The sequence below is a fragment of the Lathamus discolor genome, chromosome 3, assembly GCF_037157495.1.
Source record: "Lathamus discolor isolate bLatDis1 chromosome 3, bLatDis1.hap1, whole genome shotgun sequence".
Taxonomy (NCBI): domain Eukaryota; kingdom Metazoa; phylum Chordata; class Aves; order Psittaciformes; family Psittacidae; genus Lathamus; species Lathamus discolor.
The window spans coordinates 88800506-88819362 of NC_088886.1; the positions used below are offsets into that span (position 1 = coordinate 88800506).

The 18857-nt window shown below is 49.5% G+C and overlaps 1 protein-coding gene across 1 annotated transcript in view; it reads right to left on the bottom strand.

Moving 5' to 3' along the window:
* GAD1 (glutamate decarboxylase 1) overlaps positions 1–16492 on the bottom strand; it is a 28626-nt gene extending 12134 nt beyond the window's left edge. The window contains exons 1-7 of the mRNA XM_065672767.1: positions 16455–16492; positions 16157–16287; positions 14243–14305; positions 9260–9418; positions 8296–8538; positions 6214–6304; positions 1192–1304 (exon numbers count right to left, since the gene is read on the bottom strand). Coding sequence (XP_065528839.1) covers positions 1192–1304; positions 6214–6304; positions 8296–8538; positions 9260–9418; positions 14243–14305; positions 16157–16226 — 739 coding nt within the window. The 5' untranslated portion in view covers positions 16227–16287; positions 16455–16492. The remainder of the gene's footprint in view (positions 1–1191; positions 1305–6213; positions 6305–8295; positions 8539–9259; positions 9419–14242; positions 14306–16156; positions 16288–16454) is intronic.
* Positions 16493–18857: the final 2365 nt, after the last annotated feature.

The following is an 18857-nucleotide window of genomic DNA, read 5'->3' on the forward strand; positions in this document are numbered from 1 at the left end:
TATTCATCATCTCTTTTTACTGCTAACATTTTGCAACACATTTCTAGAAAGTTCAGCTTTCGTTGTGCTATTTCTGCATGACAACTTCTTGTTAGCAAGAATAACAAGAACTTGGCAAATTGTCGGAGAATGAAGAAATGTTGCACAATGGATGGATTTATCCCATCTCACTGTAAATATAAAGTAGATGCCTCAAAATTGGATTTCTACAGCCGAGCTTTCCTTACAGTTGGTTAAGGGAAAGAGATGCTTTTCAGGCTATGATTCAGCTAATCTGAAGCTGAGAATGACTTTTGAAGAATCTGAACTGAGGGAAAGCATCTATTTCATTTGCTTCACTGCTAAAAATTGCCCAGGAAAATTAGCTCAGTTCTGCGATGCAGACCTCAAGATTTGGTAAAATGCATCTCATCCAGACAGTCTAGGATAACTTCTTCTAATATTTCTTCATCCACAAGAACACTGAGAAACATCTGTACATTTCTAGCAGATGGGACTGGAGACCAAGCAAATGTGCATTCCTGGATTTTATGTGGGCTGTTCCAAAAGGAAGTGGAATTGTCCTTCTTCCTCTGAAACAGGACGGTGTCCCTCCTACACCAAATCCAGAAATCTGAAGTTGTGATGGGCACCCACACTGCCTACACATGGGCCCAGGACTTCCACATTGTTTACCAGGCTTTTCTGTTGCTGCTGACTGCCTTTGTACCACCTTCATGGGAAGACACTTTATCCTGGTTCTTCATATTAGAATCACACTTGTGAATTCAGTTAGATTATGTCTCAGATACCATGTCACAGGCAGTCACAGTATTTTTCTGACTCTAAGCCCAAATCCTCACTGACCAAAGAAGTCAGTACATGATTCCCAAGAACTATTGACCAGCAGGAAGTGTGGTTGCTCAGCACCTCCAGAAAATCAGTGCAAAACAAAGGGTGTTTAAATGCTTAACTATGTATCAGAGCTTGTAGTCAAGTGTTAAAATATTGACCAGCCATGATATGTAGCCATACTCAAAGATGTTTTTTTCCCCAGCTTTTCTGTGGGATGTTTAAAGAAAGCATTCCTATGTCTAAATATATGACACATTCTGTTGTGTTACAGATATCATGAGCATTCAGAAACTGCTTATACTTATTCTAACTTTTGAAGTTTTAGTTGGATGATCAAAACAGAGAACAAAAATTCACCAGGTGAGAATATTCCATCGCCATCTTTGTTAGACCATCCGATGATCTCTCTCATCTTTCGAAGTGTTATTTGTTCCATGAGGACGAAAACAGGGGCAATTTCATAGGTGAACCTGCACGAATAAAGAAAAAAAATGCAACCAAACAGAATTAAATAGAGATTCTAAAAACCACAATAAATTCCTAGTCTATGATTCTTTTTGAAAATGTTTCAGATTCCTAAAAGTTTCCTTATAAATTGAGGTTCTGGTATTGCAATCACCATCATAGCCCTGCTGATTGCTGTACAAGATTGTACTGTAAAACATTTGTTTCTCAAAGTGCCAATTCCACACTTGTGGAATAACATACTGCCAAATTCTTATGAAAACAGTGAACTTTGCTGAGCTAAACACAGCTGTAATTAGAAGTATTGAACTAGGGCTTCAAAGTCTAAATACAATTAATTATGTGGATTTATTCTGTTGACTATCTCCAAGGACAACTTATTTCTACAATACCATGTGATCGATAACTGTCAAGAGTAATTATAAATGATGATTTTCTAATTACCAATTACCAAAAACAAGTCAGCAGTCAACTATTGTATCCACTTAATGAGGGCAAAAGCGTTGCGTAGTCTGGTATGCCCTGATGTCACAGAGAGATACATGGATGGAAAGTGACAACCATTCAACCATTTTTGGTGGTCAAGGTACATGAATAAATTGCTACTGTTGTAAACAAACTCTGCTTGCTGTGTATACCAAGAAAAAAAAGATGAAAAAGGAGGGGAGGAAAAGAAGCAGAGAGAAACTCAGCAAGCAACCTGTGTTTTCCAAAGGAATCTGTCAGAACATGACACCCGGACACTCTGGATCTGATTGATGTCCTCCACTTGAACAATTTTGCCCAAAACACACGTGTTATCTCTCCAATGCTAAAATGATATTTTAAAGATAGGTATGCCAGCCTTCAAGAAGACATGATATGAAGAATGGAACATGTGTCTGAAAAGGTTGTATTTTATTTACAGCTACACTGGTTAGTTAGAATATTAATTTTTAATTCAATCCTTTTATGTCCTTAGTCCACTGGAGAAACTCCACCACTATTTTTAAAACATTCCTTTAAGTTTAAACTGCATTTGTAATTTAATTGTTGCAATTGCTATTTTCAGAAGCCAAAATGCCTCTTATTTACTTTTATTACCATTAGAACTGTCTGAGACAGGCAGCTGAAGAACTGATCTGGAATTTGTGTGCTGCCAATAAACCAGTTGGCGCCTGCAAACAGCGGTCCCAAGACTGGGACAGATTCCAGTCTTAATTTAGGCAGAATGACCAGGTGAATTCAACAGGAATTCAGTGATGTCTAGATCACTGCAGCCTGATACAAGACACATTTAAGTCAAGGGGATTATTTTCTACCAGTTTAAACACATTTTGATTTTTGCCCTGAGACCTTGCATACTGATCCTTACATACTTCCCAGAAGACTTCAAGGCTTGTACAAAAAATATGTAATATTAAATAAGTTTTTTGTATATAAAATATGAAGAATTCACAGGGGGAATTTTGAATATACTCACACCCAAGTGAAATAGCATTATTTGTTTTATTATGCAATTATTTTCTGAGTCTCCAAACACTGAAAAAGAAACAAAAGAACACTGCAGATGATTATAAATAAGGCCAATGGAGCTATATTAGATTGCCACTATGATTTTTAAAATCACATCTTGCTAAAGTTCAATTTGACATATTTGCTTTAAACTTAAATGATTTTGAAAATGTGCTTGGCTTGGAGGGAACTGTCTGACTTTAGAACCTTTCCTGACAAAAAATGAGGACTAGATTTTTTGTACTGTTACAACCTTTTCAGGTATTATTATGAATTAACTAAAACAGCTGTGAGTTTCAGCTCTCTACTAAAAGAATAAATGAACAGGTCTTCTGGTAGTGGGCACTGCTATCTTAATTCTGCTCTAACATAAAGGCCAAATCATTTTATCATACTAGCTGCCTGTTCTCCTGTTTGTCAGTGTGTAAAAAGCATTCTGTGAATAAACGTAAAGCGTTTTACATCATTTTCCTATATTACATCTTAATAAGCACAAATGCTTTATACTGAAAACACTAACATAATGCTCTCACCTCAGCTAACAGTGGGCATAGAGAACTTCCACATAATATTATTGCTTTCTAACCCAGCTGACTGCTGCATGGTGAGCAAATGCCCTGGACTACAGATCCCTAGAGCTGGATGCATAACGGCAACTTCGGAAATTTCCACCCTGAAGTTCTTCTGATTAGTGATTGAGCTATAAATAGCACATTGATACACTATTTCCAAGTCAATGTGGGAAGATTATTATGTTTAATTTAATATATTATCTTCACAGTGACATTTAAGTAACATTCCCTAATGCAAATTTAAAAACTTAACAGAGTACAGATGTTTTGAGTACTCAAAACATATATTTTTAATTGTTCACAAATGTTTTAAGTAATGCTTATAGGTAGAAAGAAAAAAAGGCAAATGGATAATACTCCCTACCATAATCCAGTGTTAATGTTACTTGCTTGTGTTAATTGAAATAGGTTACAACAGTTTCAAGGTAAAGGTCAGAACTTGCTTTTCTGTGCTGGAACACTGGTCAAAACAAATAATATGTTTCCCAGAGCTCACAGAGATGATTTGGCTATTTTAATAACCTTCTCCGTCAGTTCTCCAAATCATATTTTACAACGTCTTGCTTTAATCTTACTTGCAATTACTGTGTTATTTAAAATCATATCATGTTGACCTTGGTTTGCTAAAAAAAAAAAAAGGAGAGCGATGCATTAAGAGGTAAAGGAGGCTGCATGGAGATTTCAGCAGCCTTCCAGTATCTGAAGGAGGCCTATAACGAAGCTAGGGAGGGACTCTTCATTAGGGACTGTAGTGACAGGACAAGGGGTAACGGGTTAAAACTTAAACAGGGGAAGTTTAGATTGAACATAAGGAAGAAATTCTTTACTGTAAGGATGGCAAGGCACTGGAACAGGTTGCCCAAAGAAGTGATAAATGCTCCATCCCTGGCAGTGTTCAAGGCCAGGTTGGACAGAGCCTTGGGTGGCAAGGTCTAGTGTGAGGTGTCCCAGCACACGGCAGGGGTGGATGGAACTAGATGATCTTCAGGTTCTTTCCAACCCTAACTATTCAACGATTCTATGATTATATTGCATTGGCTATACCTCATACAAGCAAACAGATACTCAATTTTCATACTCCAGAGAAGCATTTTCAAGATATGTGCAAGATAAACATAAATGTATCAGAAACCAGCTTTACAACACTATTTATCAGTTCACTTTTTAAACCAACCAAAGGAAAAAGTGACCTCATTTTAAAAAGAGAAGTTACTCTTCAGAAGTGAGTTCAATGTTCTTAATAATGATGTCAATATTTCATAACAGCACCACAGTCTGCAATGTAGCTGAGTTCCATTATGTACTATTGGATTTGTACAATTGATTACAAAAGGATAACTAAGTCAAAAAAAAAAAAAAGGGGGCTTGCCAAAAGTGACATGTTCTGAAGTATGTTGTAGTCATGGAGAGACAATATTTAGTCAGTTTTCTTTTAGAAATATAATGAGATTTGTTTTCACACTTTAAAGCACTTTGCAAAACTTGTTTTACAATTACAATATACATTGCTGGGGTTTCTTCCCAATCAACTTTTAAATCTGAATATCCCATACCAATTTTTAGCGACCAGAGAACTAACTGAGAAGACGACTATCATGAAGAGCACACTGGTTTTGGCTGGAGCACCTTCTGTAATTTTTTTTTATTGCTAATGTCACAAAACAAGCACAGCTCATCATCTACATAGAGCTGCTAGTAATCAACTATATTTAATGAACCTTACACTTATGGATGGGCCAGTGACAATATTATTGGCCTCCCCATCTACAGATACGTTTCCTGTGTTCGGCCAACTAGCAACAAAAAATACAGAGATAGCTTTAGAGTTAAAACACATCCAATACAGGACCAAAACAGAGCAATCTGTTGCCTGACCAAGTATTTGGACTCTGATCACATTTTTTAGCATGTACAAATATAATTAAATATACAAATAAAAAATGGCTAGGTTTTTTGTGTTCGGTGGTGTGGGGTTTTCTGGGGGGGGGGTCATTCATTACACTCTTTGTTGCAAAAATTCAGCACAATACTTTACACTTACATCTAGCTTTCATTCATTTTGAGGTCAAGAAAAATAAGGGAAAGTTTCAGAGACTCATAAAATCATAAAATGGTTTGGCTTGGAAGGGACTTTAAAGATCATCTAGTTCTGAACAGCCCTGCCATGAGCAGGGACACCTTTCACTAGACCAGGTTTTTCTAGGCCTCATTAATATGTTCTAGATGTAAAATTTAACTTTTAAATATTTCCATTTATCTATTTATATACAATTTTAATAAATCTTAGACTAGTTAATTCATTATCATCAAACCAATTTTCAGCGGTACATTTTAAATCATTTTGAAGCCACCCAAAAGCTGCAGAATTACTCAGTCTAGAGACAAAGCTTTAACAAGAAATCAGGAAAGGATAAAGAAGATTGGTCCAATGGAAGAAAAATCATCTCATGTGATTGCCTAAGCACCCTTTTCCAACCAGATTTGTATATCCCACATGCCCTTGGTCATCGTGCTTGTAGTAAGCATGGTCAAAGCCCTTCCCAAATCTTCGCTCGCAAAGCCAAGCCATCATTTCATGTGATTATATTAGAATCATCGTGTTTAACTTACCATGTGTTCTGGGATATTTGCATTTCTGTTGCTCAGAAATGTAAAACCGTTCACAGTTGAACAGTTGAACAGTTTTCACTGCATTGCTGCCACATTAAGAAAAATAGGAGATGCTTTTATTGAAGATGCAGAAACTGTCATGAAAACCACACAGGTCTGTGACAATGCACATCTACCATGCTAGTTGGCAGCCCCAGCGGGAACAGCTCACAGACACTGACAACAAGATACTGCTTACATGTTTGTATTAGCAGTCGATGTCAGCCACTCCCCGGCCAGGCCAATGATGTCCAGCCCTGTGGAGAGCTGATTGAAAAAGCGAGGATGACCTGCAAACAGAATTGAGAGCAACTTAGAGCAACTCCACCGGCAAATGTCAGGTTTCAGATTTAAAGCGTCCAACCGTTCTGACACAAACGATAGCTTTGCTGTTGTGACACACTCGTAGCGAGGTTTTCAGAGCAAGTCCTGCTTACGGGGATACCGTTAACGGTCTTGTTCCGAACTTGAAAAGCCACTTGGGCAGGAGCTCCTGCATGGAATCATTAGCGTTTAAATGAAAAGACAGCACCCAGGAGCCGACTGAGCCCGTGAACACCTCCGAAACCCGTGCAAGGGCTGGCCCAACTCCAGAGCCGCCCGTCCCGACCGGGAAATCGAGCTGTCAGAGGGAGACGGGGGAAGTGGAGGGTGCATTTGGCAGTGACAACTTGCAGGGGCTGGGGACATATGCATCTCAATAGGGAGAAATGGGAAGGCTCAAAGCTGGTACGGGAGGGGTGCAGAGGAGCCTGTCCTTTGCTGAACCTTTGAGGGGAGGAGGAAGCTGTCGTGATTTAGCCCTTGCCACAGCTCTCTTGGGAAAGGACATGCAGATGACACGCTGGGGACAGCCCAGTCCGAGCGCGGGGGTCAGCGCTCGACGCCCGGAGGGACCCTGTCACGTCGCATCTGGCTCATCACGGGGAACATCATCATCATTTGACATAAAGAAATAAATGCAATTCTGCTCCCAGCAATGTCAGAGGGGACCTTTGGAAGCGTGAGCCTGCCGGCGCTGCCACGTCCCGGCACATCCCGAAGGGGATGTTGCCACGGAAACTGTGGGACACGGGCCGGAGGAGAGCGGCAGGGCTGCTCTTACCCCTGGAGCCGAGCGGTTCAGGGCTGGTCCCACAGATACCACTTCCCTCCCTCGCCATGACACGCAGTTTGGGAAGTTATTCTAAGAGACATTTTGCTGACACCCCCCAGAGCTGTCAAGGAGCCTGCGGTCTCTTGAGGCTGGGCTGCAGACTCAGGACCGCTGGCTTCAGAGGGAGCTTAGCCCGGAGAGAGAATGTGAGCCAGGGAAGCCAGGGCGTGTGTCCTGAGCCATCACACTGCCCGGGCATCTCTCCTTTAAAGCTCCTCTAGGTGCTGCTTTGAACAGAGCTTGTGAGAGACCTGTATACCTGTACCTCAGCTCCGGGGGATGGGTACGGCCTGCCCCGCGAAAGTTCCAGGGAACAGATGTCGGGATGAGCCACAGATGCCTGGCCAGGGGCGGGCAGACAAAAGCCTACTGCTACAGCTCCCAAGCAGCACTTGCCGAGTTGAGCAGTGCCGACGAGGGCAGCTCGCTGGGCAGAGCTCAGCAGCCCTCAGACGCTGGAGCAGAACTGAGGAGGGCGGACACAGCCTCCGTTCCGTTATCGCTCTAATTCCCGACATGCTTGGTTAGGGCTTTTTGCCAGCCGAGCTTTCTGCTGATACATGATTAAACATTTCAGGCCCAAGAACCTGAAAGAGCACAGACTTTGCTCTAGAGCCTGGCTCACCCGACAAAAGAAGTGATTATAAAGGGGCATTTCTATCTGATTCAGAAAGACCTGGACATGGGGAGCTCCTGGCTAATGGGCTGAAATCCACAGGGTTCCTTTACTGATGATTCTTAAGATTTCAGTCTATTTTTCATTAAACGTCTGGTGAACATAAAGAAGAAAAACTGCAAATTCAGTGTCATTTATGCCCTCATTTACCTAATGATATTGCTCCCCGGAGATACAGACAGCTCGCATTTCATCAAGTGAAAGAGATTACGTCTTAAAAACTTGTTTCTGGTCTCTGCAAACAGCACTGAGCCCTGGCCGCCGGGGATGGATGGAGCATCAATAACTTCAGTTTCTGAGCAGAGACCTTTTCAAGCTCCTGCAGACAGCCCTAGACCTGAGCCTCCAAGGAGGCAGAGTCGAAGGTGTGGAGAGAATGCGGGCTCCCTTCACTATGGGCCAGAGAAAAGCCCCTGGAGAGACACTCCAGAGAGTGTTAGAGAACCTACCTGTCCTCACTCCGTATTTCAGCGTGTCCCGGCAGTCCACCAGGATTTGCTCCAGGGACTCCGGGTTGTCCGACAGCTCTAAGTTGAAGCCCTCCATGCCCTCCAGGAGCTGGTGCGGGTGGTGGAAGTCCAGCACTTTGGTGGATCTATCAAATGTTTTCCTCACGTAGTTGAGGAGGATGTCCACAACCTCCAGCAGGAACTGCATGGTCTGTTCCTCGCCATTCTTGGCGGGCAGCAAATCTACGGGATAAACCAGCTGTCAGCGCTTGCTTTGGGAGTGAAAGCTGGAGATGAAACTGCCTCGGCCGCCTGCCTGGTTTCCAGGACCTGGATGGCAGCCGCGGCCCCGGCGCAGGCTGTAGCGGGGCGAGCGCTCTGCCCCACTCTTTCCCCGGCGAAAGAAACACGCAGCTGTCCCGGGATGCTGGCCCCGTGGGGAAGGGCGAGCCCAGGTCGCCTACGGGAACAGCGGGGGCACCTCCGAAGCACCCGGGCAAGAGTATGCCCTGCAACGGTACCGCTGTGCGAGAGGCAAAAGCGCCCCAAACCCCAACTGCCCTTCTCCGGCACCGCTTCCCCCCGCTGCCCGTGCTGCCCCCCATTTCACTTCCCCACCCTCCTGGTCCAGTTCCAGCAATCACAGTCGGCTTCGCTGCTATTTTACTGAGGAGGAAGCACAATATTAAATGACTCTCCTCCCGGAGGCTAGATCTGGAATGACCCCGGAGAAACAGCTGGAGCTGAGCTGCAGGGGATCAGCTCAAAGAACGCAAAACTGCATTTAAAGAAACTTGTAGGCATCGTCAGGGCGGCTGTCAGCAAACACACACCCAGTGCCTCATTCAAAAACAGCCAGGCTAAATCGCGGGCTGCACCTGGCTACGCTTCAAAGAGAGGTGAGGGCAGACTGCTACGGGACGTGTCCGAGCTGGAGCAAGCAGAAACTGTGAAGAGTGTTTACCTCTGGCATACAAATTGGAGAAGTCTGTCTCGGTGCGCCGGAACCTGGACTCCTTCTCGCTGTTCTCGTATGCCAGCAGGCTCTTGGATGACTGCCTTTCCTTCAGGGAGCTGACTATTCGGCTCTTGTCTTCCAGGCTGTTGGTCCTTTGCAGGAACCCTACATTGTTATTGCAAGGTGCACAGGTCAGAGTTTTCTCACTTCCCAACATGTTTAGAAATACTCAAAGCAGCTCGCTAGACAACGGTTCTAAGCGGTGTTGGCTCTGAATGTGACTAACGAGGTCAGGAATAAGGGTATTTATGGGGATTATTTGCCTCAAGGAGGGAGAGCTCAAAATGCCATCAACTGCAAAAACGCAGCCATGCAAAAAAACAAATTTTCGTCATTTAGTGCAGTGGTAAATTCTTATTAAGTCGATCAGACAGATTCCACTTCAGTAACCAGCCACTGGAAGAGAGTTCAGGATGAGTCAATGCTATTTCAGCCTGCAGGCGAAGTTTATGGACCTAACAGACAGGGGCAATGATGTATGATTAAAATCCGGGCCACTTTCAGTTCTCATCATGGTGCTCTCACGCACAAAAGGCAGGAGAAGGAACAGCAGTTCCGGAGCAGCCGTCCTGAGAGCGCCAGAGCTCTGAGGACACCGGTGGCACTCACCAACACCCCTTTCCCGCTATCCGTACCTACCGGCACGTGCCCAGGAGACACGGATTTTCCACCTGGAAAGATGCTGTGATACTAAGACCGATCACGCCCGAGGTGCCAGGAGCTCCACTCTCACCGGAGACGCAGCCCTGGCGCCCAGGAGGCGATCACAACCGCTGCTGTATGTGCAGCTGCAAAAATAAACCCCTTCACCCCAGAAACAGGGCGGTGGGCGCCACGCAGGTCTTGTGGCGAGTAACGAGAACAGACCACTTTAACAAGGCAGGGAGAACATTTCGTTTTCAGCATCTGACCCATTAAACCAATGCCCATTAAAGCATGCATGGTGTCGGGCTTTTCTTTATTAACGAAGGCATCGGATTTTGACCTCCCGGGCTGCAGCGAGCGTGCCTGAACGTTTGGAGGAGACAGAACGGCAGCGCCAGCCTCCTTTCTTCTTTCTTTCTTTCCTTTTGAAACAAGCAACAACTAAAAGCAAAGCTCGTCGCCGCTGGGGACATTTGCCAGAGAGGACTTCAAGAGGAAGGAAACCAACGCTGTTAACTCCGTTCACCTTCGTCCCGCGATGCTGCTTCTCTCCAGCACGCTCTGCTTCCCGACAAAACGCCTCAAACCCCAGGAGCCCCGACAGCGACCCGGGGCTGCGGGCCCCTGCAGCCGGACACTGAGCTGCTGGGCCCATGTCCCTACTCCAAAGGGAGTCCAAATGCGTCTCCAGGAGGGCAATTCACAGGCAGGTTTGTAAAACCCCACCTTTCGGTGAACGTTCCACATTCTGCCTTTAAGTGTGGATCTTCTACTGATTAGTTTCTTTTTACGATGCTTTTAGGAATACGAGTTACAATAAAAAGAACTCTCTTCTTGCGTAAGTTAAGAGCAGGCGTCTCGGATCGATTACGTTTTATTTTGTTTTACTTTTGTTGTTACTGCTTTAACGGCCCTCTCAGTGATCACTAGCTCCTGCAACAGCTAGGCGGACCGGCTGCTAGGGAAGCAGGTTCAGTCTAGACTGAATTCTGGCACGATCCTCTTGCCCCAGTTCCTGTGACTTCAATTGGCTTTCTTTTACCATTTGTCTTTCTCTTAGGCTCTCGCTGGCGATGCTCAGCGTGAAGAGTTACGGGAGAAGAAACCACCACAAGCACAGGAGCGCTCCCCGCCGCTCAACCGCTGCCCTTCTCGGCGCGCAGGCACTCATCCTTCTGAGGCTCTTCGGTAACAGAGAACGGCTGCAGCCGCCTCCGGTTCGGCCTCAGAAATGCCGGGGCTTCGCTGAAGGGTTTGGCCTAACCAGAGCCACAGCAAGGAGGCTGCGGTGGCAGCACGCTGGGGGCACTGAGCTCGTCCCTCGCCCAAAAGACTAAGCGGCGGTTCTTCCCGCGGGGTCTCCCGGCCCCATTATTATGTACCGAAGTCGGCGGGATCAGCTGGGGCTCGGAGCGGCTTCGCACGGGACCTGTCAGACCGCGGATGTGAGCGCCCGCAAGTGGGGCACCTCCAGAGCCCTGAAGGAGGAACTTGCTGCCGTTCGGCACCGGCTTGCTCGGGCATGGGTAACATGTGCTCGCCCAGGTCCCTCGGCCACATCAGTACCTCAGGGACCTGGAGGCTCCAGTACATGCGGAGCCCGGTGAGGACCTTCCTGTCCCCGGGTCTTCCCCGGAGGTAGAGGACGCTCCTCAGCGCAGACCCGCGTCCGGCTGCAGGGCAGCGCTGCAGTCCGCCCTCTTGGGATGGGATCCCCGATTGCAGCGGCGATAACCTTCGTCTGTATCCCAAGTGAAAAGTAAGGTCGGTGTAGGAGAGATCCACTAAGTAGCAGCTCCTGAAACAGCAACCGCGCTGCTTATCCTGTAGCAGCGGGGAGGGCAGCCTTTCCCGGAAGGCGCCATCTCCCGCAGGTGCTCCAAAGAGAGGAATTCTTAGCGATGCGCTTTAAGAGGCCGAGTTTTTAAAAGCCGACTGAAGCAGGCTGGTGGGGAGGTTTCTCGGTCTTCAGCGTGACTTCAGTTCGGCCTCGCAACCCTCCGGGGGCGCCGAGCCAGCTTCCGCGGCAGGAACGGGCCCGCCGGGCCCCAGTGCACGTCGGTGGCAGGTGCTGGAGATCCCGGTGCCCGCGGCGTCGTAAATCCGGCTGACTCCGCAGAGGAGCCGAATTTCTAACCTACATGGCTGCTTCTGAAATCCCTCTTCCTGCGTTGCTCGCTGGGCCGGGAACCATCGGCTGGCTGAAGACGCACCTGAGCAGTTTTACTACTTCCAGTATTTCCACTGGCGCCGAGCACATGCCAGCAGGATTGGTCCAAGGAGCAGCAAGAGTTGTTGGGGTGGGAGTGAAAGGTGTAGCGAGCAACTCCAGGCACAGGGGGAAACCTGCCCGTACTTCGTGCTCCGTGACAGTTCATTAAACCGCTTTTAAATATGTTTCCTTTTCTTTTAAGCGGATATGTGCAGAGACGAAGAGCGTGGGGGTGTGGCAGCGGCTGGGTTCTTTCTAGACGGTGGCCTTCAACCAGAAAGTAAAAAGGCTAATCCTTAATTGGTCAGTTGTTCGAGAAGAATTAACATACATCTTGGATACGTAATTACCGAAAATGTCAACCCCCTAATATACAACACATGTGGAAGAGCGGACTCATTGTTCAAGACCTGCCTTGTCGCTGAGCTCAACCCTTATTTAAAGTTTGCATTCAAAATGAATCGATTTCTGAATGATACACGCAGCAAGAACAATTCCGAGGCGCCTGATTTACTATAGCTTTGTAGCTGCGCCATATTTAAGGTCCTGAATGATGCCTTGTTAAAGGTAAGGACGAGGGGATATCATCTGTAATAGTCAAACGCCAACTGGTTTAGCATGTTTAATTAGGATTCCTGGCAACCTTAATACTTGTCTCTATCTATTTACAAAAGGCAACCTTCCCTCTCTGTCTTTGTGAAGGTGTTATAGATTCAAGTGGGAGGGCTCAGACGAGCGAATCCAGTGGTCGCGGCCGAATGTGATTATTCTCAATACACAATCACTAACCAGAGTGTACTCTTTGCGCAAAACAGCGGGGGAAAAAAAAGCCAGGAAGGGAAACCAGAGCCAACCCCCCAGCAGCCCTGCTTGTTTTGAACTCCATCACACAGCTTCTACTACACTCTCTCTTGTCTGTCTCATATCCAAAATGGTGGGATATTTGATTTGCAGTGTATTTGAGTCCACCGAGAGAAACCGCTCTGTCCCTCCGTAACCCTGGTAGTCTAGCAACACGGAACAAGCCTAACGGTGCGTTACTTTATCAGTTCTGCTTGCCGGGCTAAATTAAAACGATGATGAAAAAGCCCATCGCTACAGCCACTGACTAGGCTGGTAGTGAAACGGTCCATTAAACCCAGATCAGGAGCTATTTATAGAACTAAGCGACTACTCGTTAATGTCGCCTGCGGGTACCAATGAAATCGCTAATAGACACAGGGCTAAACATTCCCAGCCTGGTTCTTTTCCAGTCCAAACTTCCAGGTAACAAAATGTTTAGCGAATGAGCTTCGACTCAGGCAAGTAGGGCAAGAGGTTTAAATATATCTTTGCTTTGAAAAAAGGCCCGTTTCTCCCACGGACTAATTTCCCAGCCCCCAAAAGAAGTAGCTGAGGAAAATGGGAAATAATTGCTATTCATAAGGGGCAAAGGCTACTCTGAACAACTTTGCCCATCACAAACTGAAGATTTGACTGTCTCCGTAAGTGAAGGCGCTACTGAGAAATCTGGAGAAGGAAGACAGCTTGTTATCAGCAAATGAATCTCTTGCTATAACGTTGCGATCTGATTGTGCATTTGTTTTCCTCCCTGCATTTCAGTGTCTGCAAGCTGACTGGCTGCCAGCGCTATCTTACCAGCACAGCAAGCTGACGAATTGCTCTTTAATAAGGCTCTCGTTAATCTTTTTCCCCCAGGAGATCCGTATTTTCCAGTCAGATAAGGCTGAAAAATTTCAGACAGCGAGAGGCGGCCAAACCGCCGGCTCGTTCCTCGCCGCCCCGCCCGGGTTGGCTCCTGCACACACACACCCCCCCTCTGTTAATCACAGGAGGGGCGGCGGGGCCCTCAACCAACCTCCCGCGGCGGACGAGGGAGGCCTCGGCCAAAGCAAACCCAAACAGGGGACCGGCGGCCGGTGCCCGCGGCGGGGCCCGGGCCGCCGTGCGGCCGGCAGGGGGCGCTCGAGCCCGGTCACCGGCGCTGCCCGGACCCGCGGAGGGAGGACCGTGGGCCCCGACGCGAAGCATGGCGGGGAGGGTTCCGTACGGAGAGGCACGGGCGGACTTACCGCATATCTTCAGCCCGATCTTCCTGGTGCACCCATGAGCCACACCGCACCACGAGTCGTAAGCTGGAAGAGAAGACAGAATCGTTCCGCTGGGGCTGCCCGCCCCCCCCCCCCCCCACCGGGAAGAACGGCTGCTTCCGAGCCTGGCGGCGCCGGAGCGTGCCGGACGCGGGGCAGCTGAGACCCAGCTGACAGCGAGGTGACAGGCTGGCCCGCCGAGACGAGAGGGAGAGGCACCCGGGACCTGAGCATCTAATAATTTACTGGCGGGGCTCCAGGGAAGTGGCAGCTTAAAATAAAGTGGCGTGAAATGGGGTCACTTAAAGAGTTCAGGAATTAATTGGGTGAAAAATAGTATTTGACTAGATGATCGGACTTGCATGACTAAACCTCGGACGGACTGACGAGCCGTCGACGGCCTCTCTAGGGACGCTCCCGGCCGGGTCCCTCCTCCGGTGCACTCTATGCTCCGCGACTCGGCCCGGGCATTGGTCTGGCTGCCCCGGGGCCAGCAGCCCTTCCCCCGTGGGCCCTGTATGCCCGAGGAAAAGCCGCCGAGGGGCTCCTGCGAGGGGGCAGCGGCGGGGTTGTGGGTCAGGCTCCTGCCAACCCCGGAAGCCGCGCCCCGGTCGGCCCCAGCTCAGCCCGGGAGAAGCTGGGGGTGAAGGTCGGGGATGAGATGGAGGAGGCACCGGTCACGGCACAAGGCACAGCCGAACCTCTTCGGGCCCTCGCCTGCCGCCCCAGGGCAGCCGCGGGGTCGGCAGTGGCCGCAACGGAGCCGAGAGGGCTGCCGGAGGGTGTGTGTGTGTCGCTGTCGGGGCTGCGGAGCGTCAGAGAGGAAGACACAGAGGGGCTGGGCAGGGGCCAGGTAGCCGGGGCGGGCGGTGGCCGAGTCCCCAGTGGGGGGAGAGCGGGCGGGCCGGGCGGATGAGCCCTCTCGGCTGGGCGCTGCCCTCCCAGAGGCGGGGAGCCCGGGCGGGCAGGGCAGGGCAGGGCAGGGCGGGGTGCTGCTCCTAGCTGCGATCTCCTGTTTAGACGCGTTGCATTTGATTCGATTTCTGCGTGTGACACCTCAAGCCGGCGGCAGCGGTGCCCGACACCCCGCGCGGAACAAGACCGGAGATGCCGTTCGCCCCCTCCAGCTCTAGAATAATGACAATAGCGGCCCCGATGCTCATGCCTCATAGCCCTTTCAGGGTAAAAGCTATCCCTGCTTTGCTGTGCCTGACAACCTCTCATTTCTTGCTGCTGCCCGCTCTTTGTCTCTGAGGCTTTATAGCATCGAGCTTCTTTTTTATTTATTTTCAGTAGGCGACGGTCTGAATTGCCTGGCGGGGCTATAAACCGATTCTCTATCCACCTGCAGCAGCCTCTGCTTCCCACTCACACCTCAATAACTCAAGGCGAATTCAGAGCAATTAGGAACAGGAGGCTTTGAAAAGCTACAATTAGCATCCAAATTTCGCTTGATTACAGGCTTCAGCGCAGGCTGAAAGGAAGCTGCAGCATTAGCATTTATAAAATATAAGGGGGGGGGGGTGAACAGCCGCTTTAAGCCACTTCGCCCTTTAACTCATTCTTTTCTCCACAACCTCCTTTACAATATCCTGATTTTTTTTGCCATCTGGGGGGTTCATTTTATCGTTTAGATCCCTCAAATGTGTCTGTAAGGTAAAGGCAGAGCTGGCCGTTGAGGTGGGCTTTTCCTTCCAGCGTGTTATCCGCCACAGACCAACCTCTCCCGCTCCCACCAGGAAGATGGTTTCTTTGTGTAGAACACTTCCCGCACCTTGCTGAAGGGCGCAGAACGGGGCTTCGCGGATTTATCGTTTTGTTTCGAAATTGGCATTTCCCAGCCCAGGTGGAGGTAACCTCCAAAACACTTTAAACGAGGAAAATATTAAAACCTACTTGTGGGTCGTAAGTTAGTCGGGGCGGGGTCCGGAGCGTCGTTGGAGGACGAGGGAGCGGAGGAAGCCATCCCTTCAGCAAAGTCCCAGTCCCTGGGTTTCCTCGGATATTCCTTCGAGGGATGGAATTTGCTGGAAGGAAGAAAAGGCGGTTTTAGAAGTCTGGTCTCCCGGAGAACCACACCGGAGTCCCTTCCGGGGGCAGGCGGGCGGCAGTCTGCAGCCCAGCCTCAGCCGCGCAGGTCCCGGGCGGCTGCGGGACGGGAAGGAGAAATGCCTCGACAGCCTCAAGAACCAACCCGTCTCTCCTCTGGATGCCGAGGCGCTCCCCCCACACACCCCGCTCCTGAATGACGGATTTAGCAGAGCATGAAGTCTATCGCAATTATATCGCTGGCCGCCGAGCAAAGCAATTATCTGACTCGCGTCAGATGGAGACCAACGTGCAAAGCGGGCTTCGAAATCACCTGCCCAAACGACCTACAATCCCAAACGGAGCCCGTTTCTGCGCGTTACCGTCCGAGCCCCAGACACACGCCGGGCTAAACGTTCAGAGAAGACTGTCAGATAGCCCCCCGCCACCACAAATGTGTGTTTTTCCCAGGTCCAACAGCAGGCACCACACAAACGTGTATTTGCACACGCATGTTTCAGCAAACGGGGACAAGCCCACGCTTCAACACTAACCAGCGCTCGTCCGCGCTGCTTTCAGCGGCATAAATGGCAGGAGGAGGCATGTCTGTCTGGGGAAGGAGGGTGCTGGACCAGCCCTCGCTCCTCGCCAGATGTTCAGCTCTTCCCTGGCCGGCACCGCTTTCCAATAACCAATACAGGGTCACTGATCGAAATTTGCCGGGTCAGCGCCCCGCTCGCCTCTTTGTCCTAGCGGCTACCTGCGATTTGGTTTATTCCCCTTGTACAGAAAATGAAGGTTGCAGTAACGAACAAACGCTTCCTTTGTTAGCGGCTTTTTCCAAGTCGGTAGCTAGGGATTCATTTCCACTGCTGGGCGGATTTACGCCCGCGTGTAAACGCAACGGATCAATGATTTCAATGGAAAACAGGTATTTCACTTTTGTAATAATAAGAAGAAAACAACCACAAAGCAGAAGAGATTCTCTAGACAATGCCTGGAAGTGAAGTAACAGGTTAACACAATGTCTAAGGCTCTGGCTGTCTTAAAATACCCGTTATCCTTCTATAGGTACGACAGCGACCAAAACCGATTTTAGGGGGAAAAAAAAAACCAAAACCAAAACAAACTCCAGATTCTCAAAGAGGTTCCCAAAGGTTTGAAAAAATAGGATGCTGCTTAGAGGAGACTTACCGAGGGCGCGAGCTGACACTGGTACTGTCGGAGCCCAGGCAGGCAGGGCGACTCCAGCCTGAGAGCGACCCGCTGCTTATAAACTCAGCCAGACGCGACGTCGGAATACCAATCGTGCCGCGGAATTTAATGCGAGATGACCTTTTTTTCCAGAAGTGCTCGGATTTGCTTTTTTAAAAGCGTGAATCGCCGGTTGATCTGCTGCGACGCAGGCATGAGTCACAGGGCTGCCGCCACCCCCTCCGCCCCGCTCCGCACCAGGGCTGGGGACCGGCTGGGGCGGGGAGGGGCAGCCCACCGCGCCCGGTCTGCTGCGCTCCGCGACGGTGGGGCTGCCCAGCGGTGGTGGGGAGGGCACCCGGCCACCCCGGCAGGGGCTTCTGCCGGCAAGTCCCCCGCCGAGTCCCTTGTGCGGTCGGCCCCGGGGGCTCTCCCTCGCTAGCACTGGCGTGACCCGGGGTCACCGGTTGTTAACAGGCGGCAGAGCACTGCGCACCTCAGCGTACCGGCAAAGGGGACGAACCACCTCCCCGACCGCCCTTGCCGCCCCGTGCCTCTCCCCTGAGCACGGTGAGGGCCACGGACGAGCCAGGAGGGGTCCGTGGCAACGGCAGTTCAGCAACTCCCCCTCCCCGGTGCCGAGGGCTCTGTGCGCCCTGCCGGTCGCCCAGCCGGTTCTCTCGGACAGCTCACCCCCGCCGGTCCGCCCCCCGCCGGCTGACAGCAGCGCCCTCGCCCCGGTGTCCGCCAGAGGGTGGCATAGGCCCGGGCACGGTCGTAGGGAACACCTGGGTTTCCGAGGCCTGCCCTCGATGCGGCCCTTAGCTTACCATTTTTTACCAGACACCCTCTTGCTACGAGAAACCGAGAAACATTAAGACAACATTTTGTTTCGTACCCCCGACAACTCCAGATCTGTGTTTCTCCATCCCATTGCCCAAACATGCTTTGTCAACACTGTGCAGTGGCAACAGAGGTGCTACATTTCAGCATGTTGTGGTAGCTACGCAGATGCCTAGACCAAACCCTTCTCACAAAGATGGCATGCGAGGGGCTGGGAGGAATCTGCAGTGAGATGGGAGGAGGAGAAAAAGCTCGATGGAGCAGGAGACTTTCATCCCATGTGGGGGTGCTGGGCAGTGCAATGAGCAGCAGGGACGTGTCCTTCTTGAAGGACTCGAAGGGAGAACAAAAACTTACAAGCCCTTTTTAGAAAGGAGACCAGCCAACTGACAGCACTGAATAGCCAAGAGAAATGCTTTGCAGAGCACACTTACTGTCTAGGAACTGGGTATGTAATGAAAATATCAACAGCACAAAAGCCAGCTTTTAAACACAGCTCTAAAGGTATTTACAGCACCAGGTGACATGACCT